The 18,250-nt window shown below is 46.7% G+C and overlaps 1 protein-coding gene across 2 annotated transcripts in view; it reads left to right on the top strand.

The window, feature by feature from the left end:
• ALKBH2 (alkB homolog 2, alpha-ketoglutarate dependent dioxygenase) overlaps positions 1 to 18,250 on the top strand; it is a 38,034-nt gene that overhangs the window by 5,327 nt on the left and 14,457 nt on the right. For both annotated transcript variants that reach the window (XM_044275353.1, XM_044275354.1), the window contains exon 2: positions 5,788 to 6,130. In XM_044275353.1, coding sequence (XP_044131288.1) covers positions 5,878 to 6,130 — 253 coding nt within the window. In that variant the 5' untranslated portion in view covers positions 5,788 to 5,877. The remainder of the gene's footprint in view (positions 1 to 5,787; positions 6,131 to 18,250) is intronic.

Here is an 18,250-nt window from a genome sequence, read left to right as displayed (position 1 = left end):
ATTAGGGGCCAGCTGTTACGTTCCGCAAAATACAGAATGCACACGGACGTCATCCGTATTTTATGCAGAACCATTTTTTGCAGACCGCAAAATGCATATGGTCGTGTGCAAGAGGCCTAAGTCTGAGAGGACACAATAAGCCCTTTAAGCAGTGCATGTTGATTAAGTCAGCTGGCACATGCCCAATGAGGCAGGTCTGTAAACAGTACCGTACCATGAGCTTTTAATTCACTTTTTTACTAGGCCATCAGCACCTGCAATGAATAAAAATAATCTAACACAGCAATCTAACTCCTGTTATAGGTGTCAAGGCTGTCCATCATTAGTGCATGGACAGCTTAAACCAGGAACACACTAGAAATCAGACAGCAACTGTACATACGTCATTTAGTGCTGATTTGGAAAAATATTAAAGGAGTTGACAAGGGAGGCAAATTTTTTTTGTACAGTGCTCAGGGTGGTTTAAAAAGGATCAATACTCACCACCACTGATCCCCTGCCACTCCTATTTCAATGCTTAATGGGTCCCCACTGGTCTCTGCACACAGGAAATGCCAGCTCAGTCAATCACTGGCCGAGAAAAGTATAGCGCCATGGCTAGTGATTGGCTGAGCAGGCTTCTCCTGGCATTTTTCTGCTTGTGGAGACTGGACCATTAAGTAGAGACCAGTGGAAACCCAGTTGGAACGGGAACATCAGGGATTGAGGGATGGCGAGTTTTGATTCTTTAATATAAAACCACTCCAAACACTTAACTAAAATTTTGCACTGCACTGGACAATCCCTTTAAATATTTTGTACTCAGTACTTAAAAGGGACAGCAATAGGTTAGATAAAAAAAAAAAAAAAAACTCTCACTAGTTGAATCCCACATAACTCCTGCACTGATCCTTCCTTATTTTCTGGTGCTGTACATTCACATGATGCGAGTCTACGGTCACCTGCTGCACATGCTGGCATCACCAATGACGGCAGTAATTGTCTGCAATGGTCACATGGACATATTCCATGTCATGACTTCAGGAAAGAAAAAACTGATGGGGACAACAGCATCAGTGCTGGAGTGGCCGGGAATTAACCGGCGAGCGAGCGTTTTTTTTTTTTTTTTTCATATTTCCTGCGCTTAATTTCTTTTGAATTAAAGTTCTTGAAAATCCCTTTAATTACTAATTAACCTTATTTATGCAGTAATGATGGTCCTGAGTACTAATAATGTGCAATCAGCACTGTAGAAACTGGGGAATATGGACAAGAACAAATGCAGAATACATACCCATGTTTCAGGCTCCTTAAAGTTTATGAGATTAGGGAAGCCATTAAACGTTTGAGACTTGTTAGTCACATCAGTTTGTTGTGAGGGAAAACTGGAGTCCAAGGTCTGCTGGGAGCTTGATGGGATTTGCGATGTAGGAGTGCTGAAATCACACGTCTGTGAGATCCCGGCCCGGAGTCCTGCTGAGTGCAGGAGCGCACGGCGTCATTGGTTGCTATGACGCCGTGCGCTTCCTGCTGCCGCCGCAGTACAGTAATACACTAGGATCATACCAGTGTAACACTGTACAGCGGCGGCAGCAGGAAGCGCACGGCGTCATAGCAACCAATGACGCCGCGCGCTCCTGCACTCAGCAGGACTCCGGGCCGGGATCTCACAGACGTGTGAATTCAGAAGAAGACTGCTGGAAGCGGAAGCACAAGATGCGGGAACCCAAGCCACGCCCACCCTCTATGCCGAGTAGTGTGAGGGGGCGGATCTTCAGCCAGCAGACGGCTGCAGCGTGTCTGGATGAAAGCCTATTTTTCTTAGACAGAGCGGCGGAGGGTTTAGGCGCAAATGGCGACAAGACTACAAAGTCTTGTCGCCATTTTGCAATTCCAAGTCGCATTGGCGACCATTTTGGTCGCCATCTGGAGCCCTGCTTCTTAGTGGACTCCGCTCTTAAATGTGATAACGTTCTCAGGACCGCCTCAGAGAGCCCTTCTACTCTGGGAAGGGACTGATCAACCTCCAGGCTGTCAGGTTGAATCTGTGCAGATCTGGGCAGAGATGTGTGTCCCACGACACCAGGGTCTGCTCCGGGGGGAGTCTCCAGTATTGTCCCCGACTCATCTGAATGAGCTGGGTAAACCAGGATCTCTTGGGCCAGAACGGAATGATGGCTATTACCGAGGCCCGATCCTGACGGATCTTCATCAATACCCTCGGTATCATGGAAAAGGGAGGGAAGATATAAGCCAGCCCGAACCTCCACGGTATCGACATGGCATCTATCGCCAGGGGGTTGTCCTCCCTGTATAGAGAGCAGAACCTCTGTACCTTGGCGTTGAACCTGGTTGCCATGAGATCCACCTCCGGTAATCCCCATCTGAGGACTATCTGCTTGAAGATCTCCCGATGCAGAGACCACTCCATGGTCGGTAATCCACGACTTAGACTATCTGCAATCATGTTGAGCGACCCTCGATTGTGGGTGGCAGATAGATGGGATAGGTTCAACTCTGCCCACTGTAGAATTACCCCGGTCTCTGAAAGAAGGGGTAGGGATCTCGTACCCCCCTGTTTGTTTATGCAAAGAACTGCAGTCATATTGTCTGACTGTACTTTCACAGCTTTGCCCCGGATCTGAGGGGCGAAGTGAAGGAGGGCTAGCCGGATAGCTCGCATCTCGCGGAGATTGGAGGAGAGACGCTGCTCCATGGGAGACCAAGTTCCCCGAACTGTGGAACCGTCTAGATGAGCGCCCCAGCCTACTAGGGACGCATCTGTAGTCAATATGAGCCAAGATGGTTGGGTCATAGACTTCCCTGCAGGGAGATGGAACCACCATCTCAGGGAATTCCGAGTTTGGGAGGATAGAGAGTATAGGGAATCTATCCCCGTAGGGCTTCTGTCCCACCTGTTCAAAACTTCTGTTTGAAGAGGGCGGAGGTGCCATAATGCCCAAGGGACTGCGTCCGCAGCCGCTGACGTGATCCCCGGCATCTTCATTAGAGTCCGAATGGATACTCGTCGTGGTACTGATAAGAATCTTGCTAGGTCTTGTACTTCCTCTCTGGTGTCAACTGAAGGGACATCTCCACAGAGTCGATTATGAAACCTAGGCATTGTATTGAAGTCGAAGGGCTCACGTTCGATTTCTGCCAGTTGATGATCCACCCTAGGCGGGTCAAAAAGGAGATTGCCAGATGAAGATGGTGGGTCAGAACTGGTACGGTGGCCACCAAAAGGAGCCAGTCGTCCAGGTAAGGGACAATGGTCAGTCCTTGAAGTCTCAGTGCTGCCACCACTGCTACCAGCACTTTGGTGAAGATAAGGGGGGCGGATGAGATTCCAAAGGGAAGGGCGGCAAACTGAAAATGCCTGAGAACCCCGGAAATCTGGACCGCGATCCTGAGGTATTTCCGAGAAACGGGATGAATTGGAATATGGAGATAAGCATCCCTGAGTGGCCATCACATCTCCCAGTCTGAGAATGTGGCTGACTGACCTTATGGTTTCCATACGAAAACTTGGCCTTCTTATGAATCGATTGAGGTATCTCAAATCGATTATCATCCGGCGATCGCCTGTTTTCTTGAGAACCAGAAACACTGGGGAATAGATCCCTATGCCCTGCTCACCTGCCGTAACTTCCTCCAGATCCCCCTTTGAAATATAGTCCTGGATGTAGGATTCTAAAATCCTCTGTTTGGCAGGCTGAAAGCCTCGATTGATAACAAATCTTTCTTGGGGGAGAGAGATGAGATCTATAAGGTACCCGGAGGAAACGATACTTAGAACCCAGGGATCTGCAATCACCTGGGTCCAAACCTCCTTGAAATGGGAAAGACGCCCCCCCCCCCCCACGGGGATCTGGGGAGAGGGTATGGGGAAAGCCAGAGGCGTAACGGCAGGGACAGCAGGGGGAAACCAAGAGCCTCTCAGAGGCCCGCATTCAGGAGGGATTGGCCTCCTTAGTGGGTCTGCGGGGGCGCCTCGAAGATCTCGCTTGGTGCGGTGACCTCCATAGGAGTTTGGGAGGGTCCCGGCAACCTCAGATTCAACAGCTTGACTACCCCCTTAATTGAGTCATCCACATAACACCTAGCCCACTGATACATTTCCTGCATAGTGGGTTCAGTAGTGGTACGGGAACGGCAGCTGTCACATCTTGAATACGGGCAGTTGTCATCTAGGGGGGTATCCCAGTCGAAACAGGCCAAGTGCTTGCGTTTGGCGGTGGATTTCCGCTGGTCAGAGTCTCGCGGAGAAGACATGACTGCGAAAAGAAAGAGGAGGATTAAAAACGTATTCAGCAATAAGAAGACAAAACACCACCTTAAGAATAAGCCCACCAAACAGGAACGAAGTTCCGAGATCTCAGTATTGCTTAAATAGCTGCACAACCAGAGACTGAGCAAAGGTAACTGAGGGCTTATAAGGAGGCGTAAGGGTCCGCCCTAGGGCGGAACTATTGCAGGCAAACTAATAACATTTGATGCAGCCGCCCACTTTCCCTCCTATTTTCTTACCCTCCTTTTTTTTTTTTTTTTCCTCGGGATGTAATTCCCCATTAAAAACAGGGGATTTAATAATATCCCTGTCTAACAGAAAATCTATGTGCAAAAGGTCATTCAATCCTCCCCCTCCCCTGCTAGGAGTGAGTGCCGGCAGCACATAGCTGCCGGCGAGGAGGAGTACACAGAAGTGACGTCGCTGGTGACGTCATCCAGGGGAGACAGCGACGCGGACGCGGCGCTGCCGGAATCCCTCAGTCGGCGCCCGCAACTAGAGCGACTAGGGGACCGGATTGCCGGCGATCCCCTGAACGGGCAAGGATAAAAACAGGTTAGCAAAAGGGAGCCTGCTAGAGAGTGGAGGAGGGGTCAGAAGAAAAAAGGGGCAATCGCAAAGCCCTAAGATAATTAAATACAAGGGGAAAGATCTATTCCACAAATCTATGCTCCCCCCAACTAAAAAAGAAGAAGCAGGGGGGCTACACGCCAGTCCACCTGCCCTACGGACAGAAAAAAACACGGTGGCTGGGGGGTAGTTCCCTCCTTTTGAGGGAGTGGGAACTTTATTATTGGTTCTTGGGCTTATTAAAAATTCCGCCGGTCCTACCAGTCCACAGGGGTCAGTTAACCCCGTCTGTGCTGCTGGTAGGACGTAAGGGAACAGGAGGTGACAGGCTTTTTCAAGCCAACATAATAAGCGTTTTCTCCTGTTACCCATTGTGAAAATGAAAAATCTAGGGCTAACGCAACATTTTATTAGAAGAAATGTAATTTATCATTTTCACGGCCAAGTGTTTATAAAGTCTTTAAAAAGCCTTTTGGGTTCAAAGTGCTCACTTTACCCCTCAATAAATTCCTTGAGTGTTTGTAGTTTCTAAAATCACTTATTGGAGGTTTCCACTGTTGAGGTACATCAAGGTTACTTCAAATGTGACATGGTGCCCAAAAACCATTACAGCAAAATCTTCCCCCTAAAGTCCATATGGCGCTCCTTTCCTTCTGAGCTCTGTGGTGTGTCCATGCAGCAGTTTACGACCACATATGGGGTGCTGCTGTAAACTGTAGATCACGGTAATACATTTTGAAGTTGGTTTTGCTATTTAAAAATGGAAATGGAAAATCTGCAGGGAAAAATATATAAAATTTGTAAGTTTTTACACTCCTCTTCTTGTGGAGTGCCATGGAGTTCCTGATAAATGCATTATTAGATATAAAGCCTGTTGTGTGGTGTTTTTTTTTTTTTTTTTTTTTTTCTTTTTCTATGTCCCATTAAATGTCATTGTCCTGTTCCAGGTGTCGCTGCATAAAATTAGCTCCTATTGGAGTAAACTCTGTCATGTGACCACTAATGGATGTTCGTCTGTTGATGCAACATGCACAATAATGGATAAGTTTGTGATTAAAAAAGCCAAAACTAAAAGCAAAAGGACTCTTGTTGATGACACTGGCAGTCCTACAGAGGACCTGACGGGAAAGAAGTGTAGGACTGAAGAGGCTGACGCTCTGCTGGAACAGACTTCTACATGGAAGAGGATCCGTGAAGAAAACCTGAACTGTGATTATACCTCTCTATTCAACAAGGCAGAAGCTGATGAGATCTTTCAGCAGCTAGAAAAAGATATTGTATATTTTACAGGTATTCACTTGCTTTTCGAAGACTAAATGCAACTATCCATGAACTTGCGAGGTTGTCTGGTTTTGACATCTTTTAAGAGCATTGGTGGCACCCATCACCATCTGCCCAACAGAACATTGCACAGCTGCTACTACAAGTATGGTGCTGTGCTTGGTAACCAGTAGTGAAGGCGAGCATCACAGTCCCTTCACACAGCTGACCATTGGGGGAGCCAAGGGTCGGACCTCAACCAATCTTAGGTCTCATGCATAGAACCGTAAGGACCCATTCATTTCAGTCGGGGCCGCAAAAGATGCGGACAGCACATCTGTTCCAAAAAAGATAGAACATGTCCTGTTCTTGTCTGTTTTGTGAACAAGGATAGGACATTTTTACAGAAATTAAAAAATAAATGGTAGCATGCACTCGGAAATCTGAGTTTTGCGGATCCGCGATGACTGAAACCTGACAAAACGGATATACAGAAAACATAATGGTGATGTGAACACTTATTACACGGTCAGTATCTGCAAAACAAAGAGTGGACCCTACAGAGAAAAAGTGTAATGAAAGATTTGTGCCTGCCTGTGTTTTGAACACGCTCCTGGCTTACAAATAGTAATGAAAAATACTGACCGTGTGAAAGTGGCTTTTAAAGGAGTTGTCCACGTTTCTTTAAAGTCCCACCACCATCCAGCAGAACCTGTAAACAGAAGTATACTTACCTGCTCCCTGCTGCTTGGATCCAGCTCCATGGGTTCCAGGCTGTCTGCACTGCACTTCTGGTCCCTGCATGTAAACTTTCTGCATGGACAGGGTTATCGATGATGTGTCCCCAATTGGCATGTTACTGCTGGGTCACATGCCACTTGGGGTTATGTCATGCTGAAGCCAGGCATTGACTGCAATGGCGCAAGTGCCCCAGCTGTGCCGGTACAGTAAATGCAGTGCATACATTCTAGACACAGAGTGGGAACTGAGCAGCGGGAAGCAGGTAAGTATACCTAACTTCACATGTCCCACTGAGTGGGGTGGGATCCGCTTTAAGAATAGTCTTAACAACAATCGCCTTATATTGCTCTTGGGCCTCTCATTGAGATTACAGCCTAACTCATTATGTAAGTGTTTCCTAAAATATTCTCCTGTGGAATTTGGCCTGTTATGTAGTAGACCACGCTTTTTCTTCCTGCAGAGTCCGGTAAAAAAAAGTATACATTAACGTATACATAATACTTTTTTTCTTTACAATAGAACTTTGCAGTGAGGCATGTCACTGTATGACATTGTCAGAGGCATCCATGTAACATGTGGTTATTTTTTTTGTATATGTTAGGGCTCATTCACACAAACGTTTTTTGCGTTCCGTATGCGGGTAGTTTTTTGCATTCTGTATACGGAACCATTCATTTCAATGGGTCCGCAAAAGATGTGGACAGCACTTCATATTCCGTTCCGTGACCCCGCAAAAATGGGATGTCCTATTCTTGTCCGTTTTGCGGACAAGAATAGGCATCTCTATAATGGGCCTTCCTGTTCCGTTCTGCAAATTGCGGAAGGCACACTGGCGGAATTTGTTTTGTGGATCTGCAATTTGCGGACCGCAAAACACGTCACGGTCCTGTGAATAACCCCTTAAACAGAAGACAAAAAACATGACGTGAACACAGCCCAAACCAAACTTTTTTTTTTTTATTCCACCCCCTACTGGAGTTAGTTTTAAAGGTGGCAGTGATAAATCTGGAGTGAAGCTTATTGTCATCGTTAACCACATCCACTTACATTTCAAAACTGCAGTGAGTAGTGTAAAAATATTTTGCACAAGTGATCTAAAAAAAAGTCAGGAGTACAGGACTTCTATTAGGCTACTTTCACACTGGCATTTTGGCTTTTCGTTTGAGATCCATTTCAGGGCTCTCATAAGTGATCCAAAACAAATCAGTTTCGCCCTAATGCATCCTGAATGGAAAAGGATCCGCTCAGAATGCATCAGTTCAGTCTCCATTCCGCTTTGGAGGCTGGCACCAAAACGCTGCCTGCAGCTCTTTGGTGTCCATCTGATGAAACTGAGCCAAACGGATCCATCCTGACAGACAATGTACAGTTGCAAGAAAAAGTATGTGAACCCTTTGGAATGATATGGATTTCTGCACAAATTGGTCATAAAATGTGTAGCGGATTGTATTTAGCCTGGCCTGTTTGGATCATGTAGGACGACATTCGGTTGATTGTATGGCTATGTATTGTAAACTGTAATGTTTACCGTGTTGGATGCATTGCTTTTCTGTGCCTCCTCCCCTCCCCCTTTTTATTTCCTGTCCCATTCTTTTCCCAGCAGGGTGTGGTCTCAGGGACACTGGGAGACCAGTAATCTAGCTGTTCTGTCCCTCCTCCATCTCCCATCAGCCCTTGCTATTGTCTGTCCCCACCCTTCCTTGTACCATGGTCATCTATGTGCCCCATTGTATGTAAATAAGGCTGTTGGGGGGTTTAAAGTGTGTGCCATGTCCAAATAAAGTTAGTTCTGCTCCTGATGCTGTGTGTCGTCCAGTCATTGGGATTGCTGTTGGGATATTATTGGACTATTTTGCCTGCTGGAATTACTACTCTATGGATTTATGATACTTGTTCCTGAGCCTCACTGGGATCTTAGGTGGAGATTGGCTGTGGAATATCAGCTCTCCGCTACATTGGTGGCAGCAGTGGGATCCAGACTCACAGAGGAACAAGGATTAATGGAGATTGATTACTCCACTTTAAAACGATCCACACTTAAAGATCTTCTGGAAGCAAGAGGTATTTCAGCCAGCAACAAAACAAAGGCAACACTTATCTCTGAAATAATGGCAGAAATCCGAGCAGAGGATGATTCGGTCACTGCACAGAGGGATGAGAGAGACGGAACAGAGCAAGCAGAGTTCCAAAGGCAGCTCTTATTCAGATTGTCATTTTATGGGGAGAACCCACCAGTGGAAATTATCTCCAAGACAATGACAGAGGTTCAAGAATTTATAACGCGGCAAAGGAGACCACAAACACCAAGCCCAGCAGTGTCTATGGTGCAAGAGGGTAAGCCAAAAATTCCATACCAGGCATTTAAAATGTATGTAGAAGCGGAGGAAGATATAGATGCATTCCTCCAAGACTTTGAAAGACTATGCACGTTACATAAAATACATATGGAAGATTGGGTACCCATCTTAGCAGGACGGTTAACTGGGAGGGCAGCTGAAGCCTACCGTACGATACCAGATACGGAAATTAGGAATTACAGCCGTGTCAAAGAGGTTATCCTGGCCCGATATGCTATGACACCAGAGGCATACAGGAGACGGTTCAGGGAATTGAAAAAAGCTGAAAAAGACTCGCATGCAGAATGGGCTTGCCGTTTACAAAGGGCAGCCCTCGGATGGGTACAGGCGAACCAGGCACAGTCCATGGAGGACCTATTACAAATGCTGCTGCTAGAACAGTTCTATGATGGGATACCCGCAGGAATCCACAGGATTCTCCCCATTCGAATTGTTGTTCGGGAGGAGAGTAAGGGGACCGCTGGACTTAATTAGGGAGCATTGGGAGGGAGACAGGAGCGCAGACGGCACCCCCATTGTACCATATGTGTTGGCGCTCCGAGATCGCTTGGAAGCTCTAACCAAGACGGTAAAGGAAAACCTCCAGGCGGCTCAGACGCGCCAGCGCACATGGTACGATCGGGGCGCCAGGGACCGTAGCTTCCAGGTTGGGCAGAAAGTTTTAATTTTGAAACCTGTCCGACATAAGTTACAGGCCGCCTGGCAAGGCCCTTATAAAGTAGTGGAACAGAGATGTGACACCACTTATATAATTGGCCCCTGCGCAGGGACCGGAGGGCGACGAATGCTCCATGTGAACATGATGAAGCCCTACCAGGAACGCTCAGAAGAGGTGACCGCTATTTGTGCACCCAGCTCTGAAGAGTTTGACAGTCTTCCCCTGCCGGATCTACTGGGGGACGGTCAGCTGTCTGGGGATTTAGGAGAAGTTGTACTGGGGGACCGGCTGAGCCCACAGGAACGTACCGAGGTACAACAGCTGCTAAGAGAGAAGCAGGAGACCTTCTCCAATGTGCCTGGGTACACTCCTCTGGCCACTCACAGAGTAGAAACCCCAGGGCAACTACCCATGCGCCAGACCCCGTACCGCATCCCTGAAGCGGTGCGAGAGAATATGCGTAAGGAGATCGACGAGATGCTCCAGCTGGGGGTGATTGAGCCCTCAGACAGCCCATGGGCATCTCCGGTAGTCCTCGTACCAAAGCGGGACGGTACAACCCGCTTCTGCGTAGACTACCGGAGGTTGAATGAAAAGACTGTATCAGACGCTTATCCGATGCCCAGGATAGATGAACTGCTAGACCGGATGGCCAGAGGCCAATACCTCACTACTATTGATCTGTGTAAGGGGTACTGGCAGATACCCCTGGCTCCGGACGCCATCCCTAAGTCAGCCTTTGTCACCCCATTCGGCCTATACCACTTTAAGGTTATGCCATTTGGGATGAAAAACGCTCCGGCTACGTTCCAGCGGATGGTGGACCGACTTCTAGATGGGTTCCAGGACTACACCTGTGCCTACCTCGACGATATTGCAATTTTTAGCAATACCTGGCAGGAGCACTTAACCCATATAGGAGCGGTTCTAGACAGGATTAGGGAGGCCGGTTTGACGTTGAAACCGGCCAAATGCAGTATAGGAATGGCCGAGGTACAGTACCTGGGCCATCGAGTGGGTTGTGGGAAACAGAAGCCAGAACCAGCCAAAGTAGAGGCTGTAGCCCAATGGCCTACCCCTAGGACTAAGACTCAGGTGTTGGCATTTCTAGGGACCGCAGGATATTACAGAAAGTTTGTCCCCAATTATAGCGCCCTGGCCAAACCCCTTACTGACCTGACCCGTAAGAACCTTCCCCGCCAAGTAACCTGGACCCCGGAGTGTGAGCAGGCCTTCCAACATCTGAAAAATGCACTTATTAATGCCCCTGTCTTGGCAGCTCCCAATCCAACTAAACGTTTTCTTGTTCACACAGACGCTTCTATGTTTGGATTGGGGGCAGTGCTGAGCCAAGTTGGGGCCGATGGCGGAGAACACCCCGTGGCTTACATCAGTCGCAAACTGTTACCCAGAGAAGTAAGCTACGCCGCCATCGAGAAGGAATGCCTGGCTGTGGTGTGGGCCCTAAAGAAGTTACAGCCGTATTTATATGGACAGGCTTTTTCTCCTGCTCACAGATCACAACCCGTTAGTATGGCTGAACCGGGTGGCTGGGGACAATGCCAGGCTGCTGCGCTGGAGTTTGGCGCTGCAGCCTTTTGACTTTAATATTCAGTACCGCCCGGGCAAACAAAATGGAAACGCTGACGGGTTGTCGAGACAAACTGATTTGGAGAAATGATCCGTGAGCACCCCGGACATCCCCAAGCCGATCCGTGCTGGATCAGACTGTGTATGCCGGCTTGTGGGCAAGGGGGAGCAGTGTAGCGGATTGTATTTAGCCTGGCCTGTTTGGATCATGTAGGACGACATTCGGTTGATTGTATGGCTATGTATTGTAAACTGTAATGTTTACCGTGTTGGATGCATTGCTTTTCTGTGCCTCCTCCCCTCCCCCTTTTTATTTCCTGTCCCATTCTTTTCCCAGCAGGGTGTGGTCTCAGGGACACTGGGAGACCAGTAATCTAGCTGTTCTGTCCCTCCTCCATCTCCCATCAGCCCTTGCTATTGTCTGTCCTCACCCTTCCTTGTACCATGGTCATCTATGTGCCCCATTGTATGTAAATAAGGCTGTTGGGGGGTTTAAAGTGTGTGCCATGTCCAAATAAAGTTAGTTCTGCTCCTGATGCTGTGTGTCGTCCAGTCATTGGGATTGCTGTTGGGATATTATTGGACTATTTTGCCTGCTGGAATTACTACTCTATGGATTTATGATACTTGTTCCTGAGCCTCACTGGGATCTTGGGTGGAGATTGGCTGTGGAATATCAGCTCTCCGCTACAAAATGTGATCTGATCTTCATCTAAGTCACAACAATAGACAATCACAGTCTGCTTAAACTAATAACACACAAAGAATTCAATGTTACCATGTTTTTATTGAACACACCATGTAAATATTCACAGTAAGGGTGGAAAAAGTATGTGAACCACTAGACTAATGACATCTCCAAGAGCTAATTGGAGTGAGGTATCAGCCAACTGGAGTCCAATCAATGAGATGAGATTGGAGGTGTTGGTTACAGCTGCCCTGCCCTATAAAAAACACACACCAGTTCTGGGTTTGCTTTTCACAAGAAGCATTGCCTGATGTGAATGATGCCTCGCACAAAAGAGCTCTCAGAAGACCTACGATTAAGAATTGTTGACTTGCATAAAGCTGGAAAGGGTTATAAAAGTATCTCCAAAAGCCTAGCTGTTCATCAGTCCACGGTAAGACAAATTGTCTATAAATGGAGAAAGTTCAGCAATGCTGCTACTCTCCCTAGGAGTGGCCGTCCTGTAAAGATGACCGCAAGAGCACAGCGCAGACTGCTCAATGAGGTGAAGAAGATTCCTAGAGTGTCAGCTAAACACTTACAAAAGTCTCTGGCATATGCTAACATCCCTGTTAGCGAATCTACGATACGTAAAACACTAAACAAGAATGGATTTCTTGGGAGGATACCACAGAGGAAGCCACTGCTGTCCAAAAAAAAATTGCTGCACGTTTACAGTTTGCACAAGAGCACCTGGATGTTCCACAGCAGTACTGGCAAAATATTCTGTGGACAGATGTAACCAAAGTTGAGTTGTTTGGAAGAAACACACAACACTATGTGTGGAGAAAAAGAGGCACAGCACACCAACATTAAAACCTCATCCCAACTGTGAAGTATGGTGGTGGGAGCATCATGGTTTGGGGCTGCTTTGCTGCGTCAGGACCTGGACGGATTGCTATCATCGAAGGAAAAATGAATTCCCAAGTTTATCAAGACATTTTGCAGGAGAACTTAGGCCATCTGTCCACCAGCTGAAGCTCAACAGAAGATGGGTGTTGCAATAGGACAACGACCCAAAGCATAGAAGTAAATCGACAACAGAATGACTTAAACAGAAGAAAATACGCCTTCTGGAGTGGCCCAGTCAGAGTCCTGACCTCAACCCGATTGAGATGCTGTGGCATGACCTCAAGAAAGCGATTCACACCAGACATCCCAAGAATATTGCTGAACTGAAACAGTTCTGTAAAGAGGAATGGTCACGAATTACTCCTGACCGTTGTGCACGTCTGATCTGCAACTACAGGAAACGTTTGGTTGAAGTTATTGCTGCCAAAGAAGGTTCAACCAGTTACTAAATCCAAGGGTTCACATACTTTTTCCACCTGCACTGTGAATGTTTACATGGTGTGTTCAATAAAAACATGGTAACATTTAATTATTTGTGTTATTAGTTTAAGCAGACTGTGATTGTCTATTGTTGTGACTTAGAAGATCAGATCACATTTTATGACAAATTTGTGTAGAAATCCATATCATTCCAAAGGGTTCACATACTTTTTCTTGCAACTGTAAGTCAATGGGGACGGATCCGTTTTCACTGGCACAATCTGGCACAATAGAAAACGGATCTGCCCCTTATTGACTTTCAATGGTGTTCAAGACTGATCAGTTTTGGCTATGTTAAACATAATACAAACGGATCCGTTCTGAATGGATGCATGCGGTTGTGCAGATCCATGACGGATCCGCACCAAACGCGAGTGTGAAAGTAGCCTTAAAAAAGGGCCTAGTGTGTAGCTCTTTTTCCATTCATCCAACCTTCCACAAACCGGAATAGAAAGTAATCAAGAAACTTGTATGGACCCCAAAATGGTACCAATGAAAACCACAAGTCCTCCCACCAAAAAATAAGAACTTGTACAGCTTCATCAACAAAATCAAATAGAGGTTTGGGGAAAAAAATCAATTTGTGCAAAAAAACATGTTTTTATTGCACAAAAGTAGTAAAATAGAGGATAAAAAAATGGTATCACCTAACTGTAGCAACCTGTAGTATAACGTTAGCATCCTCCCAAATAGGTAAAGCTTCAGCTCATCCCATAAAATACAAGGTCTCCCAGTGACACTGAAGAAAAAAGAAAAATGTAAAGGATTTTATTGTTCCTTTTAAAACAGTTATCAGAGTAGGGGCTGATTCACACGAACGTGATCAGCCCGGAAAATGCAGTCCATGTGCCTACCGGGCCAACTGTGGCTCCCCTGACCTGAACTAACTGTATTGTAGTAATTTCTAGTACAGTCAGTCTCTGCTTGTGGGGCTATCGCAGTGTATTCACATCACGAGAGTAAAATATAATATGCCCGTGTGAGCAGATAGGAAATGACATGTCATAAATTGCTATGATACAGTCAGTTCAAGTCAGCGGAGCCCCAGTTGGCCTGGGAGATGCGGCCAACACTTGGACTGTGTTTCTCGGGCTGATCACAATTGTTTAAATCAACACTAATGCATATATATACTTTTTTTTTTTTGCAGCAGCCTGCAAAGATCAGAGGGAGGCATAGGAGCACTGGTGCTGCAAGTACTGGCAGTCCCTGCCTTTTCTTTCTGCATACCTCTGATAATCAGTGTTATAATAATCAAGTTTTCCAAGATGGCTAGAAGCAAAAAAAAATTGCCATACAGTGATTGAAAAAATGTCCTTACTTACTGTATGGTCAACAAAACTCCCCATCCTTGTTTTACTTTTATATACAGTTGCAAGTAAAATTATGTGAACCCTTTGGAATGATATAGATTTCTGCACAAATTGGTCATAAAATGTGATCTGATCTTCATCTAGGTCACAACAATAGCCAATCGCAGTCTGCTTAACCGCCTCCGGACCACCTAACGCAGATCTGCGGTCCGGAGGCGGCAGCTCTGCGCAGAGTGACGCACAGGGCCGTCTTTACCAAGGGGCAAAAGGGGCAGCTGCCCCGGGCCCAGTTGCTCCTGGGGGGCCCAAGGCAGCTGCCTCTTGAGCCCTGCTAGCTACTGCCCCGGGTGTCAAGCTGTCTGTGTACTTTAACGTTGTGATCTAGGACCTTAGATGACATCATCACTATGTGACCAGTAACCTAGCAATTACTGGTCACATGGATACAAGGTCATCACAGGTCCTAGCAGGAGTGTTGCAGAAGTGGAGCTTTTTTGTGTGAAGATTACATCAGAAAAAGGTGACAGGGGCTGTTATGTTAATATACTGTAAACTACTGTATAGTGGGGTGCTGTATATTGTGTGGGGGACTGTATACTGTGGGGGGCGCTGTATACTGTGTGGGGGGCGCTGTATACTGTGTGGGGGGCGCTGTATACTGTGTGGGGGGCCCTGTATACTGTGGGGGGCTGTATACTGTGGGGGGCTGTATACTGTGGGTGGGGGGCTGTATACTGTGTGGGGGGCTGTATACTGTGGGGGGCCTGTATAGTGTGGGGGGGCTGTATATTGTGGAGTGCTATACTGCTGTACTGTATACTGTGGGGGTCTGTATACTGTGGGTGCGGTACAGTGTGGAGTGCTGTACTGTATAGTGTGGGGGGCTGTATTGTGTATAGTTTGGGGTGCTGTATACAGTGAGGTGTTGTATACTTTGAGGTGCTGTATACTGTGGGCTGCTATACTGCTCTATTATATACTGTGGGGTACTGTATAGTGTGGGGTGCTATACTGCATACTGTGTGGTGCTGTATACTATAGGGTGCTATACTGCTTACTGTGCGGTGCTGGGGTGCACTGTAACACTAGGGCCGAGCCCCATTCTCCTTCCTGCAGAGCGGTGCCCACTTCCAGCCTGAGCCCAGCTGCCCAGAGCACTGATCCTGAGCCGCTAGAGTCTTCAGAACTGGAAGTATTTACAGTCATTCACTGTACTCTACCAGATGTGTGGATTTTTTGCGTGTGTGTTGTGGTGGAGAGCGTGATTGCCTGCTAAGGTGTGGGAAGGCGGGATCCAGGGGGCCCAAGTAAATTTTTGCCCAGGGTCCAATCAATATTAAAGATGGCCCTGGTGACGCATATACGCGTCATCTCGCGAGAGCCGAGACTTCCTGTGAACGCGCGCACACAGGAACTGAAGGTAAGAGACAGGATCTCCAGCCTGCCAGCGGCGATCGTCCGCTGGCAGGCTGGAGATGTGATTTTTTTTTTTTTTAACCCCTAACATGTATATTAGACGCTGTTTTGATAACAGCGTCTAATATACCTGCTACCTGGTCCTCTGGTGGTCCCTTTTGTTTGGATCTACCACCAGAGGACACAGGTAGCTATGTAAAGTACCACAAAACACTACACTACACCCCCCCCTGTCACTTATTAACCCCTTATGAACCCCTGATCACCCATATAGACTCCCTGATCACCCCCCTGTCAGGCTCCGTTCAGACGTCCGTATGATTTTTACGGATACATGGATCGGATCCGCAAAACACATACGGACGTCTGAATGGAGCCTTACAGGGGGGTGATCAATGACAGGCGGGTGATCACCCATATAGATTCCCTGATCACCCCCTGTCATTGATCACCCCCCTGTCATTGATCACCCCCCTGTAAGGCTCCATTCAGACGTCCGTATGATTTTTACGGATACATGGATCGGATCCGCAAAACACATACGGACGTCTAAATGGAGCCTTACAGGGGGGTGATCAATGACAGGGGGGGTGATCAGGGAGTGTATATGAGGTGATCACCCCCTGTCATTGATCACCCCCCTGTAAGGCTCCATTCAGACATCCGTATGCGTTTTGCGGATCCGATCCATGTATCCGTGGATCCGTAAAAATCATACAGACGTCTGAATGGAGCCTTACAGGGGGGTGATCAATGACAGGGGGGTGATCACCCCATATAGACTCCCTGATCACCCCCCTGTCATTGATCACCCCCTGTAAGGCTCCATTCAGACATTTTTTTTTTTTTTGGCCCAAGTTAGCGGAAATTGTTTTGTTTTTGTTTTTTCTTACTAAGTCTCATATTCCACTAACTTGTGTAAAAAAATAAAATCTCACATGAACTCCTACCCCTCACGGAATCCAAATGCGTAAAATTTTTTAGACATTTATATTCCAGACTTCTTCTCACGCTTTAGGGCCCCTAAAATGCCAGGGCAGTATAAATACCCCACATGTGACCCCATTTCGGAAAGAAGACACCCCAAGGTATTCCGTGAGGGGCATATTGAGTCCATGAAAGATTGAAATTTTTGTCCCAAGTTAGCGGAAAGGGAGACTTTGTTAGAAAATACAAAAAAAAAAATCAATTTCCGCTAACTTGTGCCAAAAAAAAAAAATTCTATGAACTCGCCATGCCCCTCATTGAATACCTTGGGGTGTTTTTTTTTCCAAAATGGGGTCACATGTGGGGTATTTATACTGCCCTGGCTTTTTAGGGGCCCGAAAGCGTGAGAAGAAGTCTGGGATCCAAATGTCTAAAAATGCCCTCCTAAAAGGAATTTGGGCCGCTTTGCGCATCTAGGCTGCAAAAAAGTTCACACATCTGGTATCGCCGTACTCAGGAGAAGTTGGGCAATGTGTTTTGGGGTGTCATTTTACATATACCCATGCTGGGTGAGATAATATCTTGGTCAAATGCCAACTTTGTATAAAAAAAAATGGGAAATGTTGTCTTTTGCCAATATATTTCTCTCACCCAGCATGGGTATATGTAAAATGACACCCCAAAACACATTCCCCAACTTCTCCTGAGTACGGCGATACCGGATGTGTGACACTTTTTTGCCGCCTAGGTGGGCAAAGGGGCACACATTCCAAAGAGCACCTTTAGGATTTCACAGGTCATTTTTTACACATTTCGATTTTAAACTACTTACCACACATTAGGGCCCCTAGAATGCCAGGGCAGTATAACTACCCCACAAATGACCCCATTTTGGAAAGAAGACACCCCAAGGTATTCCGTGAGGGGCATGGCGAGTTCCTAGAATTTTATATTTTCTGTCACAAGTTAGCGGAAAATGATGATTTTTTTTTCTTACAAAGTCTCATATTCCACTAACTTGTGACAAAAAATTTAAAAATTCTAGGAACTCGCCATGCCCCTCACAGATCACCTTGGGGTGTCTTCTTT

Source organism: Bufo gargarizans, chromosome 1 (assembly GCF_014858855.1).
Source record: "Bufo gargarizans isolate SCDJY-AF-19 chromosome 1, ASM1485885v1, whole genome shotgun sequence".
Classification (NCBI taxonomy): Eukaryota; Metazoa; Chordata; class Amphibia; order Anura; family Bufonidae; genus Bufo; species Bufo gargarizans.
This window is presented reverse-complemented; position numbering and strand designations above follow the sequence as displayed.